The following is a 22,860-nucleotide window of genomic DNA, read 5'->3' on the forward strand; positions in this document are numbered from 1 at the left end:
ATTCCCCTTTTTCATGTGACATAGAAATGCTTACACTTCATTAACCTTTATTATAAACTAGTCACTGGAAAAGTTACTTTGCTAGAATCCACACTATGGTTTCAGCCTACAAACCACGGAATGTCAGAATGCTAAATTACAGTAAAATACTGCTCACCTCCTTATGAACCCGGGATTAATGATACGATGCAGAAGGGAATAGCAGTGCTACTAGAAGCATAACAGGTCACAATCACTTCTAAAATAGCTCATGGGGAACAGGCAGTGAAACATCACAGAAGGCTCCCAGTATTACAGCCCCATTTCCTATCCCACAACCTACCCATGACTGAGACATCATATTCAACCAGCAGAGTCGCCTCCTGCCCGCACTGTTTGAGAATACTCATGGCTTCAGCATGTGTTGTTCCTAACAGTCGGATCCCATCAACACTCAGCAGCCTGTCCCCAGGTTTGATTGTGCCCTCCCTGAAGGGAGAATAAAGGAAAGATCTTTGTTAGTGTAAGACAGATTGATTTGGAGATAATACCATTTTTATGCAAAGCGATTCTCTTGCACCCTCCCTGACATCCATCCCTCTTGCCTTAACCCTTAACATTTACTTTGACAGTGAGAATGATCAGAGGGCGCAGTGGAAAGGAAATTGCTTTAATTGGAAAGTCAGTGACTGGAAAACAGCTTACCACACAGTGAAATAATCAAGTCACGTTATACTGCAACTAAGTACAGCTTCTGCTCAACATATGCTCGCTTTCTGCCTTGTCCACACAACTCTTTTTTCATATGTACATAAACACATTCTCCTCCAATATTTTCTTAAAAATAAACATGAGGTGTAAACACATGGGTGCTGGAACAGACTGCAAAATATGAATGTCCATTTATTGATTTTCTTTAAAATATCTTTTACTTGCATAATTCCATTTTTCTTTTCTTCTTACAGGGAAGTAATTCAGCTCTAAATCTAAGATGCTGTCTCCTAGGTATATCTCATAACCTTTTCAGAATTATAATAGAAAATGAAATACTAACACTGTCAGCTTCAGAATCATGGACAAAAACAAGGAAACCAGGAAATGGAGAGAAAAAAGTGAGGGAAGAAAAGAAACGTCGTCCTGAAACATTATGTTCTCAGTTAATGTTTCCAAGATCAAAAATGTCAGCACAGGCTACAGGTATCAATCTGCTTTTAAAAAACTGCCCTTTGAGTTTCTTTAATGGTTTAAGGACACAAATGCCACTTTTGAAAATACAGTTTGTACAAAAAAGTAAAGTGAATATTCTTACTTTATATATATACAAAATGGTATTATATACAAACATGGCCAAAACATAAATCTGTACTCAAGAGGTTTTCTAGGTAAAGTTATGTGTGACCTCACATGCAGATGTGTACAAACATCTTAACAGAATAACACAACACTCAGACTTGTCACAGTATTATTGTGAACTGCAAGAGAAAAAAATTGTGGTGCTAGAATGCAAAAAGCATGATTAAAAGCTACATCAGTCATCTGAAGAATGCAAAAAAATGTGCTCTGACCTACTGCAGGAATTTATTCTAATTATTATAGGTGCAAGATTCTACATTAAAGTTCACACACATCATAAGCCTCTGTGGTTCCCCACTGCTATTGCTGCAGTGGTTATTATTTCTATTACAACAATTAAAGACAAACCCATGAATTTCAAGGGACTGTGTTTAAATGCATCTAGTTCACTCAAAATCTTAACTTCTGACCCAAATAATTCACCTTTCTCCATTTCCCTTTCACATGAACTCCAGAGAAAGATGAATTGTACCTGTCAGCAGGCCCTCCAGGTCTGACACATGTTATTACAACAGGACGAGATTTATTTCTGTCATCATGTGCTCCACCTAGAAAGGAGAAAGTCAGAAAAAGTATACCTTCATTTTATGCTTTTCATGAAAGCTCATTTCCAAAAGGCAAGCCTACATCTTGTAGCATTCACCTTTGCAGATGGACTAAAAAGACTGAAAAATGGTCAAGCTATTAATATGACTTTCCACTGAATTTTACCTAAATAAAATCACCTTACTCTATGGATAGATGAATTTTTAAAAAACATTTCTGTGGAGGGATTCTTACTAAATGCATATTTTTTTCCTAGAACCTTTACTCTGAAAATGTGAACACATTGTTCTGCAATGTTTGCAGCACAGAGAAGAAAACCAAACCTGTACTTTATGAATATTCAGAATAATGAATAACCACCAAGAAATTTTTGTATTAAATAAAAAAGACATTTTTGCTGAGGAAAGTAATAATTCATTATTGGGGTATATTAATCAACAGCTGCATCCTTTCTTCTGTTCTCCAAGTCAGTGATATTTTAGTTGTGCAATTCAGACTAGCAGCAATATTAATTAAATTTCATGTCTAATATATACAAGTACTACATATAATTTTTTTTTTTTTTGTGAACTATGATCTTTCTGATGGTTTCAGTGGTAGCAGAATCTGGTCTTATGTAACCAGAGTTTGTCATGTTTCCTTGGCATAGTTGAATACTTAAGGTTCTTCCATAAACAAAAATTAAAGCAGCTCATAAAAGCAATACATGAGGGTATGGAAAATGTAATGTATCAATTGTATCAAACCATAAATCTTGACATATTTCTGAGAGCTTCAAAAACTTATCACCTATTTTTTTAAAATGAGAAAATACAGAGTTTGAACTCAGCAATAACTCACCTCTTATTACAAATCCAAAAGTGTTCCCTTCTTTATGTAAAGTAACTTCCACAGTTCTAAAGATGAGACCTGATCCTTGTACAGCTAGAAGAGAAGTAATCCAAACCTTAATGGTTATTATTTTTCTAATTAGACATACAGATTTACACCTTTTCTAATTGAAGATAGATATTGAATCATAAAATTGGAAAGATTCAATTACAGAACAGTCAGACTGAAGACCTGTAATGAAAAGAACTTATTCCCTTTTTGAAAGAATTTTGGGCTAGATATTTTGCAGTGACAATAGTTAGGAAGAAAGACACAGATGCATTTAACAGGTAAGCAATTTGAGTCTTACTGTTTAAATTATGGCATAATTTTGCTTTACTTATAGTTACAGGAAAGTGCTAGAAAATATAGAAATACACAGTGAGACAAAAATGACATGAAACTCTTAAGAGTACCTATTGAGCTTGTTGTTTAGCTATGAAAACACTCACTTCTGTCACTTACAGAGAAGACAATCAAGATTTTTGGGGTATTTCTCTGATCTCAGGTTACTAGATTATGATGCATAATGCATTTCATTATCATAAGGATTTTTTTTTCTTTTTCAAAATGTAGCATGCTCTCTCATAATTGGTGAGTTAGTAAAAAAAGTTCTTTGGCTTCTAGTTGAGTCAGTATTTTCTCTGGAGGTATTAAAGAACTGGTGTACAGCTGGACTAGAAGGTGAGAAGCCCTAATGCACTGAGCAATGCATTTGGGTGCGGTAATCCACTTTACAGAATTTGAAACCACTGCTGTTAAGAGACCAGAAGACAGTTTGCTATTAGCTTTTACAGGAAAAACTCTGGCAGGGTCTAAGAACTCTCTTTTCCAATGAGAAAAGGACTCTGTGCAAAATCACATGCACTCACACTTTCCACCTTCCAGTCAAATACTGCAAACAGTATAAACACACATAAAAAAAAAAAAATCAAAACCAAACCAACCCAGCTCTGTAAAATACATTCTCTGTGAGCGGCAGAACAAATGAAAACTTGTGTCATTTAGTGCTCCTGCCTGCAATAACCAGAGTTTTCCTGCCAGGATACCCTGAGGGGGCAGTGGATGCCACAGGCTGCCCTGTGTGTGCTGCCAATCATGAAAGGCACCAGGAAGAGCAGAGGTCCCTCAGCACTCTCTGCCCCTTCCTCTCTCTCTCTGAGGACTCCTCTGCTCACAACTCACTCAGGGGTTTATTTCCAGGAGGTGTACTGTATGTAATGTAATTTTGTGAGTTTTTCAGTCCCTATTAAAAAAGTTACTGCAGGGAACCAGGAGAGACACCCAGTGAAATGACATAAACCTCATTTCCTTAGGAGAAGAGGTGAAAGCCGTCCCTCCAGAGCACTGCTCTGTGCTGCAGTAATGCCTGCTACAGCTCGAGGATCCCATCTGTGTTAGGGAGTCCATGTGGTCCTCTTCTTTTCAGTTAGAAATGTTTTACTGACTAAAAAAAAGGAATTACGAGGAGAAGGTAACTGTTGCCTTCATTCCTATGGACAGAAAGTGGCCTTGCCTGTAGCTCATGATGAATCACACTTCCCCATTAGTTTGGAGCGGCCTGTGACCTTCCCTGGGGAGAGGTGAAACCCTCAGCTCAGCAGTGAGGAATGGCAGCAGCATCCTTCCTCTTGGAAAAGCCACTCAGGTGGCTGTCCCTGCACCCCAGCCTCAGCCTGCTGTGGGAGAAAATGCCTCAACCCTTGCCAACAGCAAAAGGCAGACGTGAGACAGGCACTGCTCACCCTCCACATCTAAACACTGAGGTGGCTCGTGCTGAAAACAGCAGCTGGATGCTCCTGCTGTGAACATTTCAGAAAGGGAAGGAAGCACTAGGGAGTGGGATTACCAGTGCTCAGCCAAATTTAATCCATCATCATTAAATGATGGACATTTCCTGGCTCTGAAACTATGACGGTCCACTCTCTGAGGGAACAAGCATGGGAACAACAGTAGAATTTCATTAGGTAGAGGGCCAGGAAGGAAGTGCCAGGACCTCTCCACATAACTTACTGGAAAACTTACATATTTAACAAAAACAGCTTGCTCACTAGTAGTTCATGAAAACAACTAGATCACTAATTATCTCCAACTTTATTATCTATGCTTGTATGAAGAGGCTGGAAATTCCAAGGACTTTAAGAAAAAGTTACAAATGCTGCTGTAATTTAGCGTGCCAAAATCCAGTCTCAGTGAACAAGAGTGGCACATTTGCTAAAAGAGGAGGAAAACCAAAGAAAGCCCAGTTGAATAAATGCAAAATAAATAACGATGGTAGAACAACTACATATGCAGCAAAGTAACTCTGAACTCAGCTGATTAATTCAGATTCTGTGCTTTAGAACGTGAAGTTCCCTCAGCACAAGCAAACACTAATCAACAGAGGACATTAAAAAAATTTTAATATGCTTGTCAGAAGGTCCTAAAAACCCGAAATGAATAACTAGACTAACCCTCCAGCTGCTAGAAAGCAGTAGGGAAGTTCATCAGCTTCTGAGCACCAAGGACAGTGATGGATTTTTTTGGATTCTATTGCAAGCAACCTCTTTATATAAGGAGACAAGAGCTTCTGAGTTGGCACCTGAGATTCTTCTGGCCAGACACCAGGAAACCACATCTTCTACCCCACAGTGAGCAGTATGAATGAGCACACACTCCTTCAAGGGTGTGCCTGGTGCAGTCCCTAGGTGGCAGTCAGCCACCTGACACTCCTCCACTTTAGGTCCCAAGTGTTCAACTTACTGTTTCTTTGGTTTTCACTTCATACCTGATAGACTGGATTCACACTGACTTTGTCCTACAGACACACTGTTAGAGGAACAAGCACAAAAAGACAGAGCAAAGGAGAAGCAAGGAAAACATTCAGTAGCAATCTGTAACTTTGGTGTGAGCATAAACTTGTATTTTGAAGAAAATCCTGCTCAGTGAAAGCCTTTGTTTCAAGTTACACATTTCTTGCAGGTTTATGTATCCTTATGGTCTACCCCACTGTGTCCTCTGCTCTAGGAATGAAATTTTGCCTAAATGTGGTGTCAGAAAAAAACTAGAAAAGTCCCAAAGGATGTTGTTTAACTAGGAGAGAGGGATGGTGCTGCAAGTGGAGAGAAGAAAGGAAAAAAGCAGAGGCAGAACAAGCAAATACTCACTGGTCTCATCTCAGAGGATCTCATTGGAAAAAGGAGGATTTGCTTGCCCTGGAACTTACTTAATCTAATTTCCAGTATTTAAAACTGCAAAGAAGCAAACAAAAATCCCCAAACAAAACCCAACTAAACATCCAAAACCAACCAACCAAAAACCAACCCTCACCACTGGAAAACCACAAACCAACAAAAAGCAGAGATTGATAACTCTGCCCTGTTGGTGGGATTTCTGCTTTTAAAATATCTGAGAGCATCCCTCTGCACTGCCAGTTCTTTTGTACTGTTTCAATGCTCTGTGAAAAACCACAGAAAAAAATAAAACTAGGAACAGAAAATTAAAAAACAACCACTACTAAAGTGACTATTAACTACCATGCCCATCTCACTGTTGACTATGTCTGCTATTCTGCACAGGTTTTCAGTTTGGTCTGCAAATACTTACAGACGGGAGGCAGCTCATACTCCACTTCCAACACAACCCTTTCACCAACATTCTTGAGCAGGCTGATGATCTCATCATGGCGAAATTTGGTGAGGTTGATTCCATTCACAGATTTGATGTAGTCACCAACATCCAGCTGGTCACTCCTAGGGAAAAGTACATATTCCTTTTGTGAAAGACAGATCTGATGAACCAAATGAAATCCTTTACATTAGTGTTTAGTGATTGTAAGATTTTTTTTTTTTCCCATGAATCTAGATTAAAATGAGTTGATTTTTCTAACAGAAAGTGGCATTTTAAGATCTTAATCTACTCTAGCTTGTTAAATATTAAAATAACAGCATTGTTGCATTATTAATTCCTGAGGTACAAAACCAGCTGTACAATAAAGGAGTTGGATGATTTGTCTGGTTTGGGCATAGGATCTGGGAAGTCATCTTCTTCATGTCCCTATCCTTGTCTCTCTCTTTGAGAAAGTTAAAAAAATTTGTTTTTTGGACACTGGTTGCCTTCACAGCTAACATCATATCAACAGGAGATGTGCCAAGGCCAAAGCATATGTTCCACTCAGTTACTTGGGATGATTTAGCTCAACCCTTATCTTTTGACTTGTCTCACTCATGATTAAAAGCTTTTTTCTTTCCACTGTATTAGTAAGCAAGGACTTATGACTTCAGAGTCTTTTCCATCTCAAAGCTATCTAATGAAGAGTTAAAAAAAGAACAAAATTATGTCAGCATTATCATTCTTTTTTCCATTTTGTTTTCTTTTCCTTCAGTATGTTATGCTACTTCTCTCAAATTTTTGTTAAAAGACAAAAAAAAAGAGAAATAAACCATATATAATTTAGAAGAAATATCGTGATTCTTATGACAATTTTCAAATAGCACATTTGTATTTCTAGTTTTTATCAAAGTAGCCTTGAGCAAAAAGAAGGACCAGCTGTTGCCATTTCCCTCTGAGGTTCTCCAGTGTGATAGGCTACCATTACAGATGCATCAGTCACATAATTTTAGGTGACCTTTCTGATGCTGTACATATTTCTGAAGCAATCACATCTTATAATGCATTTTGTAGCCTGAGATGTGGTTACCTAGCAGCGATTCCTCCTTGACGAAGGTTAGATACTCTTGGTTTCCCATCCTTGTCGATACCACCCGATACTGTGAGCCCTAGGGTGGTGCCTTCTTTTTTCATTAATTCAACTATTGTTGAGCCCTTGAATTCCTCTGTTGAAAGAAAATTATTCACATTATTATAATTTAAGTAGTAACACAGATGTTGCCTTTCTAATATGTGATCTTCTTCCCAAGAAAATCATTCCTGTGTGATAGTAAGAAATACCACATACATCTGGAGATTTTTTAATGTTATAATTCACAAGTTCTGTCCACAAGGCTCTGCATATAGATAAATCTTGAGCCATATGTTCTGTAAAAGGTTATTAAAAATTGCACCAGTGTGCTAGTATACTATACAGAGCCCACAAATATGAAGTCTGGGAACACTTATAACTAAAGATAGTTGTTTCACATTTTTTAAAAGCTATCTTTTCTCATTTTCTGTTCTCTACCTCTGACCTCTGTGTTTTATAATGCACTTCAACTGATTAAATAGAAGAGTAAACCACATAATGATATAACAGAACTATAATTTTAGGTTCAGACTCACTTGGAGGCTCCTAGCAGATGTCAGGGTTAATAGGAACAATTGACTATAACAAAAATCCAGACAGAGATACATCACATCTTAACAGTTTTTATTCCTTATTTTTACATAAATACAGCTCCATTGTAAGTCTCTGCAATCTCTGCAGAACAGGTATACAGTAAGTGAAGGGCTTTCATAGTGACTAAGTGTATATAAAATTTCTCTCACATGCTAAAACACCCTCTTCTGCAGTTTCTCCATTACTGGAAAATGGTAAGTTAGTTTCACAGACAACAAAGGCAGGTTCCATGCAACAAAAACTCTCTAACTTAAAAAAAGAGATGTTCTTATTACACATGGGTGGACAAGGTAACCGACATATGCAGTTTCAGCAGGACTGCAACCCTTTGGACAGCCACATGTCCACTGTTTCCAGTCAGGAAAGACCTAGTAAAACCACCAGTTGCCCAGGTATTCTGGAAAAAAAACATGAAATTCTAAAGATCCAATGAAGTCCTGAAAAGATCATTCATTTCAGGATCATCCTTTTCAGTAGGATGCTTTTAGGTGAATTGGTCAGATACAAACCTCATATATTCACTGTAAACAAACAGTATGTCTGCACTGCACTACAAATTTTGCTGTGGCAGCATGAGATCTAAAGATGAAAAGCGACCCAAAACCCAAGAAAGGTCCTTGTGTATATTCAAATGTTCATCAGTAAGTGCAGAAGTATCACTATACAAATAGCAGCAAAGCTCTATCAAGATCATTCCACATGACTGAGGAGATGACATAACACATTTTCACCTTGTTCTGCTGCCCTGAACAAGAACTGCCAAACCTCTGTATTTGAGGAAATGGAGGCAGATTGAGGAAATCATTCAGAAGAGACTCCAGTCCTAGTGCACAGGCTTGTAATCCTTGGTAGTACTTCTAATACGATTAGATGTTGAATCTTTTTCTGTTGTGGCATCATCCTGCACTCCTGCTCATTTCTAGGTGGCTGACAGGCTCTTCTACCTATTCCAGCTGATGATGACTTCAGTTACTCATATTTTTACCATTATACGGCATGACTTAGATGCTTGAATTCCTCTATGTTTATAAAGCTTCTACTACAACAAAATTCTACAAAGCATTTAGCAACACAGGTTGTCAGAAGCATACAGCAGCACAGCTAACCACTGCATTCTCAAACTTGGCTGACACCAAACCACCATTTGGTACCATCTGGAAGCTGCTTAGCTTCCATAAGGTTTGTTCACATCTGGACTCTTTGAGAGTTCAGAAAGAACAGATGTGATTACCTGCTTCTGAACATGTAGACATGTTGCATAGGTGTAGAGATGCCTATGGACCAAGATGCTGCTTTCAGTTTTACAAAAACCTGTAAGTATTCATAATGAATACAGGAGTTAGTCACGGTACTTATTGCAACTGAAGATACTGTACATTGGCACCCATGATGCAACCTAAGGTACTCTGCCAGTGTGTGACACATGTACATGTTTACTGAGGGTTTACTCAACCACAAGATCTGCAGTCAAAAGGAAAATTCCCCTCTCTTCCCACCTCCCAAACTGAATCCTTAATTTGTAATTCTCAGTAGTACAATCTGGCTTTCAGTAACCATGTAAGATTTTTTTTTTAACAAATACTTTGCCACGATGCATTTATAGAATAAAAACAATGCACTGCATTGTACCGCACTGCAATGCCTTATCTTTTGCCATAGCATGATATTGTCACGTGTTTTGATCTTTTATATAGGTTGTGAGTTTGCAATCCAGTGCTGGGCAATACTCCACTGCCCAAAGTACATGTGGAACAGATGACCCAAGTGTTATTTTAAGCAGGCTAACAATATACAATTCTCTTCAACTACTGGCATGGAAAGTGATGGCCAGGCTCATTCCTTGTCACCATCTATTATGACAGATTTCTGTTTACCTCTGCCAACAGAACAATGATTTCTAGGCACTGTTCCTTGGTGGGCAGGAGGGAAAGATGCATCAGCACTGTAAGGGAGGGGTGGTGTGAAGTGTTCACTGCACACTGACAAATAAGGTCATCTAGGCGTGCACAGTAGTTTCATTAGGTTTGCTGCTCTGAAGGATTTTGTAGCTTTTGTTGTACATAATCATATCAGGAAGAAATTAAACTACCTAAGCTGGTTTTGCTTATAAGAGACTATTATCCCTGCAAGTGCTCTGAACCAGGCCCATTTGATACCCCCATCATTCTGTTTTTCATCTTCGCTTTCTTAAATCACACATGATTACTGTTCTTATAATGCCATATATGACATGCTTACTCATCTGCATTGCTTTGGCATTATTATTACAGACTAATCTCACTGGAGTATTATTGAAATGCCCAATATCAGAACAACCTAGGGACTTCATTTCCATTCCAACACGCAATCCCATCTGTACGTGCTGTTCCCCAACTAATGCAAGGTCAGTCTCTTTCCTAGTAAAGACAATGCTATGTTACAATTTGAGGGTAAAAAATCAAACTACTTCATGTATCACCTTGCTCATAATTCATTACTTATGCCAACCAGCAAACTCCTAATTAGTTAGAAGTCTCTGGAGTCTGTTCTTTCCTACATGTACTCCCACACTGGTAATAATATTAGCATAGTCAGCATCAGAAGAGAAAGCAAAGAAGTTATTTCCAGACTTCTTATGAGTTCACACTGGGACTTGCCTTCCCACAGCCTATGGAGGGTCTTGGGACTGCCTCAGGACTTCCATCACTTTCTGCTGCTGCTGGGACCATCCTGAGAACATGCCTGTCCATGCTGCACCAGCCACTCTACAGCTTTCTTGGCATCCACCTACCTCTGGTATGGCATTCAGGAATCCCACTGAATCCTGGAGATGGCTCAGCAAGGGGAGCACAAATATGCACCCTTTTACACACAGGCAGACATAAGATGAAAAAGAAAAGTTTCTGCTCCAAAGAGCTTCCCTTGGATCTCCAGTTCCGTAAGCAGGAGCATACCCAGTAGCTGAATTTGAAATAAAACATTACACTGCTGCTGTTTTCTAAACTGCTGGTCTGGATGCTTCTCTCAGGCTTGCTGCTGCAATATCATGACTGTGTGTGTCTGACTTGCAGCCAGGTGAGCTGGTGCATTAACACTATGATCTGCCCTGCAGCCTGGAGGACTACCAGGATACTCAACATACCACAAGCAAGCTTCAAAGATAAACAGATGCTCAAATTCAAGACTGGGTAAATCTCACTGTGAGAGGATGAATACATAGAACAACTTGCAGGTAGGTAAAATTGAAGAAATACCATGACTAATTTTTCTTCAACAATAATAGCAACACAGTAAAGCTTTTAGTATTTTTTACATGGACAGGCTTCTTGTAATTTTCTACTTTTTGGTGTATGTAAATAATATCTTTCAATTAATAGCATGGAAAATAAATTCTCTTGAGATTTAGAAACCTGGAATATACTCACTTCTTCAGAAAGAAAACAATAATAGATGACAGAAGAAATTTTTTCACAGAAAAATATTTAAAAGTTAAGAGAACTCTTCTCAAATGTTTTAAAATTTATTTTCTAAATTGCTACCATTCTATATTTTAATGTACATATTAAAGTAAAACTCAGAAATATTTGCCTTAATTTCAGATATTGAGTCCCTTCTGTGAAAATTTCATTTTAAAACCCTCCAAAATGTCTAAAATCTACACAACCAGGTCAAGTGCTTGCTTCTATTCTCCATCCAGTGAATGAGTTTAAGTGCAGCTGGAACAGGGCAGAAATGGAACTGAAAATAAAAGTTTAAAAAAAATACTTGCTGTTATTGACATTTTCCTACCTAAACTATATATAATTAATAAGTAAGTAATTGGTAAGTTTGCTGAAAATATAGTGAATGCTGTCCTTGAATGGATTTTCCCTTTTATGTCAGCAGAAATTCTGCAGAGAAAACATTTTGCTTTACATCCCAGTAGGCATCTCATGGCTTAATAAGAAATCACATAAAGATAAAGTCAATTCTTTGGGAATAGATAGCAGTTTGTTATAGCGGAGACATCACATTTACTCAGTGTTTCAAGTCCTGTGGGTATGTGTATTTCTCTTAGTGTGACAAGAAGGATGTCAGGAGATGATGAACAGTCCATTCCATGTTGCCCTTTCCCTGACTGGCTGTCACCACTTCTGAAACACCTACATTTCTATCAAAAACAAACAAAACCACATCAGTGAGGAGAGTCTGAAGACAAGTTGGTCACAACCTGCCCTGTGGCCTCCCCTCCTGCCTGTGGAGGGACAATCCCCAAACCAGTCCTAGTTCAGATGCCAGCAACCCACAGTGGAAGACAAACTGGTACGAGGTGCAGCAGAGCACATCCACAAGGCGCAACACACTGCAGTTACCAACGAGACTGTAAATTCAAAACACTGCCAATGCAGGCTGCCTTGGGTCAGCAGCCAGGTTAATCTGTATAAATGTACAGGTGAAGTTTTGTACCATTTTAAGTGAAAGCAAAGGAGATAGGTAAGGCTAAGACACTTGCAAAAAACTGTCTAAAACATTCATGTTACACTGACAGCTGTTCCGCTTGGGTACAGGGCACTAGATGATATCCTTTTTTTTTTTTTTTTTTTTTTTTTTTTTTTAAAGCTGTAAGAGCATCTACAAGATGACTTTGCCATTGCAAAAATATTACCTAAAATCCAAATACCTCCCACCAGTGCTTATAGACTAGAAAAGGTCTGCCTAGCCTAGGCATGACACAGAAAAGGAAATAAGGCTATTTTATGATCCATCGCAAGCAGTGATATACAGGGCATGATCACATAACTCACTGAAAACACCAGGCCTGCAGGACACAGTAGCACAGTTCACACCTGGGTTCATTGGTTGCCTGTCTAAAACAAGCTTAATTCTTGTGCTATTTGGTTTTGGGTACATTTTTCATATTCACAGAATCCTTGGCAGCCAACACTCTCTAAATCCCAGCTGAGGCATTCAACAAACATGGTCTTCAATTTAACCAAAAATGTAAGCATTATATTTGAAATTATGTTAGAAAATATAGTTTCTAACTAAAATATCAGAATTTAATACAAACATCTGAAGCCTGAAGATCAAATAACCACCAGAAAGACAGTTGCAGGCAAAAAACCAAACCAAACCAAAACAACAAAAAGGCTCTTAGTTCTTAGTGAAAGAACCTCACCAATTCCTTAACTGAATAGTATTGGAAGGAACATATATGACACAGTTATCAATGCACACTACAGTAACTTCAGTAATTACATTTCAGAAGTGAACAATGACTGGAGTAAACCATTATTACCTTCCCAGGGCTTAATATTTGCATCCCACAGCCTACAGTGCAGTCCTAGTGCTTCTCCAGCAGAAGAACAGCCATGCTATCAATGGCACATGCTCCAGGTACAACATCCTGCTTGTGCCTGAATCCACTCCTTGCAGACAGGAGTAGTAAAGAACATTTGCCAGAAAATGAAAAGAAGTGTGGTGTGGTGTAAAATCAGTTTTTACATTAAGGCAGCTTCACACAGAAAAGACTAGAATGATCTCTGTAAAGCCAACTTACAAGGGATGGCTTCATATGAAGGTGCAAAAAACCTCTGCTTTGATCTTAGAGGAAAAAGTGGTCCATGGCAGCAGCTGTGTAAGCCGCAGAGAGGTTTCTCCAGGCTAACTGTGACAGATATGCAGACTAAAACAAGAGATGGATGGCCCCACATCTAGATGGCTTTTCAGACAAGGATATCCAGGTTTAGTTAAATCACAACAACAAAACCTATTTTTATGTTATAATCTACAAAAAATATTTTTATCCGTGACATGCCACCTTGCAGTAGGGAATAAAGACGCAGTGCAAACTACAACTTGCTCAGTGATGTAGTCTTTTGAAAGGACATTTATTCCTTAAACTAGCTGGGAAGTTCTAGTGTTTTCATCAACGGCTTTCTTTGAGAGCATACCTACACTATCCATTGATCACTTGACCTTATCTTCAGATGAGGACCAGTTCCACCTTGAGGCACTTGCTGTATTTCAGAAAGTTCAAGCATTTTCTTTGCTTCCTCATTATCTATGATGGTAGTCTATAGAAAATGGGTCCTGAGCAGCTCACTAAATGGTCAAGGTGGAGCTTTATGAAGCAAAGACATGGGAAGGTAAAAATGAGCCCAGTGATGAACGACTTGATGGTCTCAACCTTTACCTCTTCAGCACACATTGTAGGGGTTTCCAGAGCTCAAACTTTCTTGTTTCTGCACCATATTATTGTTACCTTGCGTGGGGAATGGGTAGTAGAAGGTACTTTTGAGCTGAAGGTTATGCCCATAGTGATCTTAAACTTGTATCTCCCACATGAACCAAGTATCTCCTTCATAAAATTTTGATCATGCGGTAAGGAACAAAATCTTAAACTCAGCAGTACTACCCTGAACTCCTCTGCATGTCTCTGTTGACACTACTGATGAAGAAAGGACAGAGCCCTATGACATAAGTCTTTTCTACATTTCTGTCTGAATAAGATAAAAGCTTCATTAACCTTCCTTTGCTAGCAGAAACCCTACTGTGAAGAACAGCACAGAACTTTGACACTAATTTAGATTTATAAAACTTCTTCCCATCATTCTGATGAATTCACCTTCAACTTTCTCTTCATTTCTTTTTAATGAGAAATTAACACAAAGAGAACTCTTGATCATTTGTGTTTCTTTGCACTGATGTGTCACTACGCACAAAAACATAGCCTGACTGTTGCAGTTTCTCTGCTTTCTGCAGTTGCCAAAATGGATTAGGCAGGATTGATTACAGGACTGACTGCATTTCTGCATTTCAAAGCAGGAAAGAACCACTGAAAATAATTCTTGCCCTCATCACCTGAGTGACACAAGCAGAGAAACTTGATATGGCAGTAACTCCACCTTTTAGAAAGATACCAGTGAGGCTTTGAAAGCATCATGGGAGGAAAACTCTGCTACATGTGTAGATAATGTCTATCTGAATTGAGAGTAGACAAGCCTGCAAGACCAAGATCTCATTATAGTACCACTATTACATTCAGGGCGACTCTGCAATACAGAACTGTAACCTCTGATCAAATCACCTCTTAATCTTCTTTTCCTTTTAGATTAAGAACTGTCTGAAATGCTTAGGTTTTTGCTATTTAAGACATGTTTTGCCACAATGTTTTAACATCCTGTTGCTACCAGGTAAATTTTAGCAATAGCGTCATTAAATCACATTTCTCCATTTGAGCTGTCATTTATTTTTCCTGACATACCTTTCATTGCCTGTCATGATATACAGCTGCTATATAATTTAACATTTTAGTTAACGCAGGACAGCAGTTTTCTTTTTTATGACATGGAGCTAGATCACTAATGTCATGGCAAAACCAAAGCAGTAAGGATAAGAAAAGGATATAGTAATGGTGTCACTCGTTTTTAGAAAAACTATTGTTCATATGTTCAGAAAGTGGGAAGTGAATTTTCAAATATTTGACATTTGGAGGAACTGGCCTGCAGAACCTTTCCTAGTACTTGGATTAAGAAACAGATATTTAAGTTTTTAGGGGTCATATACGTAAATGTTTGTAGAACAAACACAGCTGAATGATATGCATACCCTATCTTTCTACTTGGTAGAACTAAAGGAGACTCAGAGTGACAAAAGGGTTTATCAAAGTCTCTGCGTAGAAGATCAGGCTATCCTTGAGAAAATGAGATATGGATGAGAAAAATGAGACCTACGGAAAATGTGAACGAATGCTTCCCACACGTTTTACCTTTTGTCCTTTGTGCTCAGTGACCGCTGATTATCTTTACGGTTTGCTTACTCTTCACCTTTGTGGAAAACCCCAACCCAGAAATGCTGATCTCTGGAAGATGGTAGTTCAAAATCAGACTGGATGAATGCACTGCTATAAATGGTTTAAAAAGTGAACTGTCAATGACCCATTCTTTTTGTATACTTCAATCTGATATAGAACTGAAGTTACAAGGATGACTTAGGGAGCAATTTAATATGCAACCTGACAAATAGGATGCTAATCTTTTACTAGGTTTCTGTAGTAAAAAAAAAAAATAAATCCAAAAACAAGTCCCTGTGACAAAAAGATCATAACTTACTCAATATTCAAGATGAAGACAAAATACAGATAAAGCCAATGGAAAAAGAGAGTTAAAGAACTGCAAAATAAGCTACTGGCCTGTATTGAAATTTGCCAAATTGCAGAAATAGTGATGACTTTAGATGTCAATAAGCATTTAAGATCCACAAAAAATTACTATTCCTGTAAAGTAAGTATGGGGTTAAAAACGGAAAAAAAAAAAAAAAGAAAAGGAATAATTCAGGCATTTCTTGGCTGCTAACCTGTGTGCTGGAACACTCTAATCAATCTCTCTACTTATTTGCTGAAGTTTAATGTATGCATAATGAACCAATGGCAAAGAGGGATGAAGACAGATGCCTTCATTTGCATGAACTAGCTTATTAGATAGTCAAGCTTGCTGAACAAATCACTGCAGTGAAACAGTAAAATACCCAGCTGCAAGAATATACCTATGTGATTTCTTTTTTCATCTAAATGGTTACCATATCCTATTAAATTAGTACAGAAACTGAGATGGCATCATATTAGCACACAGTGACCATTGCACATATTAGCCTGTGAGACAACAGGAACATTTCACATCTTCAGGTGAAACACCCTTACTTCAAGAAGGTGTTTGCAGGTTTTTGCAAAAATTTGAATGTGACATCCACATAAGAGGCTTATATTATCCCAGAGTAGCCTCATTATTACACGTAGGAAAAAGACTTTCCTCTGTCAAACTTCAAAGTAGGAAATAAGTTTCACAGAAAAGTTTTTTGGCTTTTCTTTCAGCATTTACTCTTATCCTCCAGAAACTTTCATTGAAAAGGAACAAAGATTACACCTACTTTCCTCTCCAAAAACACTAAGACATGCTAACTGTATATTCTGGTTTACCTCTACTTCAAAAAAACACATCTTGTCTGTTGGGTCTATTGCAATGTCCTTCTCTTCTTTCAGCAACCAAGAGGTTAAAATAGACAGAAAAATGCTTATATGAACTGAAGAAATAGATAAAAGCTTCAAATAGATTGAAACAGATAAAGATTCAGCCAAATAGTACTACCTGGAGGCTTTAATGACATCTTTCATTCCAAGCACAGTGCAATGTACAGAATCTCAACAAGAGTGCAAATGAGGAAACTCCTAACACAACTCAAAGCACGCTTTTTGAAAATACTTCTTTTAAAGTAAGATTGGCTGTGAAAAAGAGCTTAAACAGAAGGAAACTGTAGCATGAGAGCACTTCTTCACATTGCTGACTTCATGCAAACAGTTCACAAGATGTGTTTTTCTCTGCTTTTTTCTCCTCTCCTTTTAAAAACATACTGCCAGCATTTTTAAAGAAAATATTCAAATTCTAAATTATTTTAAGTTTACAAAAGTCACTTAGGGAACCTAGCAGGCCTTTCTCAGTACAGAGGCTTCAGTGCAGAGATCTTCCACTAAATGTGCTAATTACAACTAGAGAAAAAGTTTGAGAGCAAAATGTGCTAATTACAACTAGAGAAAAAATTTATGGAATTGTTACATTTCATATGGTTCCAGGTTGGTATAAAACTTTGCTAAGTTACACAAACAAGTGCACTCTGCAATTTTTTTTCTTCTCCACATAAATCATTATGGGGTGTTTTTGAAATGAAACAAACTTCTGCTCCCTGTGGTCTTATAAAATGCCTGTAAAAGAGTCTTTGCTCCAGTTTTTCTTTCCCTTCTTGATTTACCAAAGGTTGTAACAGGTCTGCACATTCATCATATTTTCCTCAGTGAAGACCCAGAGCTTATGATGGAGATAGAGATAATCAGCCTAATGTCAGCTGCAATCTCATAAGACTGTTTGGTATGTATTTGAGTTTATAATGTTTAATTTTAAGTATATATGCATTAGAAAAATACAAGATGATGTCCTGACATTTTCTGATTCCCATGTTTTGACTACTGGTCAATGATATTTTTATAGGGTAGTAGATATATTAAAATTTGCAGTGGATCAGCAAATAAAATGTTCTAGTCTGTACTCCAATTTTATACACAGAGAAAACTGGGACTATAAAATGTATTTACAGCTAGTCAAAAATACTCTGATTTCCCTAATATCCTTAACTCAGGCCATGAAAAACATGTCTTACAGTATATTACAATCATACCCAGCTATCATCCTTGTTGGCTAGCACTTAACTAGACTGACTTAAACAGCCTTCCTATTATTTTCTGTGGTCTGTGATTAAGTAAGACAAGCTCCATGATTGGATAGATGTTCCCATCCACTATATGCTCTCTATTGTACCATTAAATTTTGTTAGTGGCTAAGGAAAAAAGTCCTTGGCTTTTAATGGCCTCATCAGAGTTATCTACTATCCTTATCATAAAATTGCATATGTTCCTTACTAGGTATGTGTATTTGTAGCTACAAGTTTGTAATGACTTTCAAATACATTTGCTAAACTTTCAATTCCAGAAATAAATCTGAAACTTTTCTGAAAGAGAACACTTTTAGAACCATGTGAATATATTAAATACAAGTTATTTAGAAATTATTAACTGTACTCTAGCATTTTTATTCTTGACAGATTTGGTCCATTTTGTTGTAGTTTTGGTATAATGGCATGATTTCCCTGCATGACCTCTATCAATTTTTACATCTCACTTTGCTTAACAGAAGCAATATCTTGGGGTTCAACACTCACATTGTGTTATCAGGTATGATCATCAATTCTTAGATATCCATCAGTAGTGATATCTAAAATTCAGCTCTAACACATCTCATTTTTCTATGGCATTGTGTCTTCAGTATCTCAAAGGTCAATGCTCATTTTCTATAACATTTATCCAACAAGTATTCAGGGCCACAGTGTCATCTAATACAGGAAGAAGTTCTTGGCAGAATCTTGTCTCTCAGTTAACTATTAAGCTGGGCTCATTTTGCTTCACCTATAAAATCAATTAGCATTGAAGACTGACATTCGTTCCTGCTTGGATTGATATTCAGCGTCCTTCTACCAATGTTTTCTGTGAATAAGAGCAATGAAATCTCCTGACTTTGCCTCTGTTGGTATCTTCCCGTATTAAAACACTCCTTGTTTTGCTTTCTTGTACCCTTTTCAGGCTGGTAGTAAAGGAGACTTTACTGAAGAGCCTTCTTTATATGTGTTTACTCTCATAACATTAGTGGATTCCCCTAACCACACAGACATAAAGTGTGACATATATGCAAATTGGATAAGGAGAGTAAATCAAAAAAGCTGACTATCTGCATTCTCCTAGCCTGCATGTCACCTACAAAGTTAAAAGAGTACCTTACTCTACCAGTGTAAAAGACGTGAGTGGATGTGTGCACCGATATATAAAAAAACCCAACAGGTGCCCAGTAAATTAATTACGAAATTAAAGTTGCCAAAAAATTCTTTGGGAACCCTCCCAGGTGTTCAAACCTCTCACTGGCCAGAATGATTAATACAAACCATGAATATATAAAGAAGACAGTTTAACACAGCAGTACTTAGTACACCTTTGTGTCAGTGAAGTAGTGACTGTCACTCAGACGCTTTTTCTCTTTCTTTTGACACAATTCCTCCAAATTATTAGTAACAGAAGAGAGGACAGGAAAGTCATTTAAGAGTTTTCACAATAGTTAAAGAAAAATGCCTGCGAGCAAAGACCCCTGAAGCACAACTTGATTACTTTAACAAAGGGAAGATTAAATGGTGCTTTCATAGTGAAGTGACTATAAAAGATGAAGTGAATTTTGATGAAAAACAACTCTTCTTACAAATGAGGTGAAGCTGAAGCTGCACATACTCAAACTAAAAATAAATGCAGTGAGTTCAACCACAAAAGGTTGTGATGGGTTTTGTATCACTAGCAACCATAAATAGATTGAATGTCCTTCTAAAATATAACTCAAATACAAGTTGAGATACAAATAAATTCCAGGAAGTTGTATGCTTAGTTTAGACAGTAACAAATACCTCTTTTGACCCTGTAAATTCACAATAAATACAAATACATCGAAACTCAAACAGACAAGACCTTTGTTCTTACCACTGCACTTTTAAATAAGCAAGGAAGCAAAAGCTAGTTTGCACTAATGCTACAACAAACTTCTGGCCTCCCAGATCCTGCATAAACCAAACCACCTCTTTTATTCTACACTATGAGGCATGCTATTACATCTCTGTCTGCCCCATGTACCATGGATGTGATGAGGAAGACACACAAGCACCAGAATCTTTTTCCTCTTTTGAATATAAGAAATTAATAGAAAGCATGAAAATGCTATAAGGTAAACAAGCGAAGAAACAACCTTTTCTCCATCCATACAAAATACTTTGAGCCATTTCATATTGGCAAAATGGACAGAGAATTTTATAGCAACAAACAAAAAATTAATATTTTTGTGTATAAATCAAGGTGTCGAGTGGGAATGAGCAGCTTTGATCCACTGCCAGAGTTGAAAAGAAGAGGCAAACTACTATCCAGATCTGGGGTAGCATATTTTGGTGTTATCTTTGTAGATGTGTCCTAGGGTGACAGTACAAGATGGTGTATTATCTCCTTACTATTTTCATGCCCTGAAATGATAATCACTGAAGAAACTGAAAGAGATAATTAAAACCCCCTGAACAGGTGGAAATCATGCACTATGTCCTTTAAAGAGGTATTAGAAAATATATTAGGAACATTAAAACATCAAGTTAGTTATTTATAACTGTAAGATTAAAAGAAATTATTAAGCGCAAAAAGACTCAAGCAGGCAAACAATAAAAAAAATATCCCAAATTTCTCAGATAAGCAAACTTGCCAGACCTTAAAGGAACAAGCCTGGATTTTGTTTGCTAGTCTTATGCTTCTGTCTACAGGATTGAGCAACACAACACCTTTGCAAAAAAAGCATCCCCTCCTGGGTCAGATCAGCACTCCATCTAATCTTGCACCATCTTGGAAAGCAAGAAAATGAGATTTAGGAAGAGAATGAGAGCCAGCCTACTTTGCCCAGTCTGGTCCTGCCACAGTTCCTTGACAACCAGTAGTGTCACATTAGAGAGTACAATGCTTTTCAGTCTTTGCAATAATTACATATTTCAAAACATATTACAATATTTACATACGAAGCCCTTGGTGATTAATTAATGCAGTCTCTTCTGAATCCACTGACACAGTCTGTATACACAAATTTACTGCCTGCTCCTCCTCTCTAGAGATACTGGATCCATGAGTATCTCAACTGAATGATGCAGAAATCATCTTTACTGTTGAATACACATTTTTCCTCCAACACTGGACTGATAGCAGTATAAAGAAGAACATTTAAATAGATTTCCACTCAGAGAAAAAGATATTGCCCGAAAAAAATTTAATACATTTCCTTACTTCTGAACAGACTGGGGAACCTGAGCATTCCTTGTCGATCTTCTTCTTATGTACTATCCATAGTACATAGTACATTTTCTGAAGATACCCCCTTTTCCTTGCCCCAAGAAAGCCCAGCTGCGCTATCCTGTGAAAATGCAGTCATTTTTCAAGAGGTCAACGCCAAATTTTAGCTTCTCAGTTACACAGAAGAATCTCTAGTAGCTGTAAAAGGCTGCTGTTTTCCACAGGGGACAGTCAGTCCAGTTTCAAAAGTTTTACAACTTCTCGTAGACAGCAGTCGTCATTGGGATTGGGACGTTTTATGTTCAGGCAGGAAGAGATCATGAGCAGTTGCACAATCCCAAGGTTACAAATCTCCCTGTGCTTGGCACCTCCTTCCATGACCTTTTAAGAGCATATGGTTTTCCTCCCTCTTTCCAAGCTCACCCAGCTAGTCCAGTGTCTCTTTCAGAGACTATCTCCATGTTCCCATTGCAAACCTAGTCTTGATCATCTTTCTTTTTTTCCTACTTTCCCTCTCCTCATGTCCACTACATCCTCTAACTGAAACCTTTAACCTCCTCTAACAGAAACCTTTAAAGGAGAACACATTTTTCAACAGACATCACCAACACTTGATTAAAATGACCAAAATCAACCGTCACAAGGGTATATGCCCTTTGTGGAGCTTAGAGAGCATGCTGGAATTGTGCAGGGAAACAATAGTCCTGGAAGATGAGACCCCAACCTCAGGAGATGCACTGATGCTTCCCAGCCTGTTTTCAGGTTCCAAGCTCCACTGAAAAATCCTGTGGTGTCACCATGACTGGAAGGCAGGCCCTAGGGACTTGTGCTTCAAACTAACAAATGGCCAGAGGAGTATATGCACATGTACACAATGCACAAGTGTACACTCACTGAGTACAGAACAATTCTCTTGGAACTGTCCATCCCTGCCCCAAAATGCGTATGTGCAACAGCTAAATTGCTGAGGCAGATTTTTAATAATGTTATAGATGTTATATGGTATATGATCCTATGCTACATATAGCTAAACTGATTTTTCTGGAGAAAATGCAGCTGCAGTAAATTACTACATTTTACTTTCAAAGGCTAAAGATCGGCAAAACTAAATGCAATTAAATCCAAATACACACAAATGAAGGTGTTTGGTACCATCAGCAACAAAATCTGCTACTGGCAGTGAGAACAGCAAAAATCATATCAAGTCAGTTAAATTTTCAAACCTTTTATCAGTTAGGTATTTGAAAAAGTGCATGTTCCTCAGGTACAATATTGCCCTAATACATTTTCTCCTTCATGGTAAAAAGATTCAAATGAGACTGTTCTCTATTCTAATCCTTCTCAGTACTGAAAAACACCAGCATGCAGTAGACCTGTAAATAAT

General features: G+C 37.8%; 1 protein-coding gene across 2 annotated transcripts in view; it reads right to left on the bottom strand.

Moving 5' to 3' along the window:
• Window positions 1–22,860, bottom strand: part of GRIP1 (glutamate receptor interacting protein 1) — a 219,679-nt gene that overhangs the window by 73,344 nt on the left and 123,475 nt on the right. For both annotated transcript variants that reach the window (XM_066319135.1, XM_066319133.1), the window contains exons 3-7: window positions 7,427–7,562; window positions 6,334–6,479; window positions 2,719–2,802; window positions 1,805–1,880; window positions 323–468 (exon numbers count right to left, since the gene is read on the bottom strand). In XM_066319135.1, the coding sequence (XP_066175232.1) occupies window positions 323–468; window positions 1,805–1,880; window positions 2,719–2,802; window positions 6,334–6,479; window positions 7,427–7,562 (588 nt within the window). The remainder of the gene's footprint in view (window positions 1–322; window positions 469–1,804; window positions 1,881–2,718; window positions 2,803–6,333; window positions 6,480–7,426; window positions 7,563–22,860) is intronic.

Source organism: Sylvia atricapilla, chromosome 5, assembly GCF_009819655.1.
Source record: "Sylvia atricapilla isolate bSylAtr1 chromosome 5, bSylAtr1.pri, whole genome shotgun sequence".
Lineage (NCBI taxonomy): Eukaryota > Metazoa > Chordata > Aves > Passeriformes > Sylviidae > Sylvia > Sylvia atricapilla.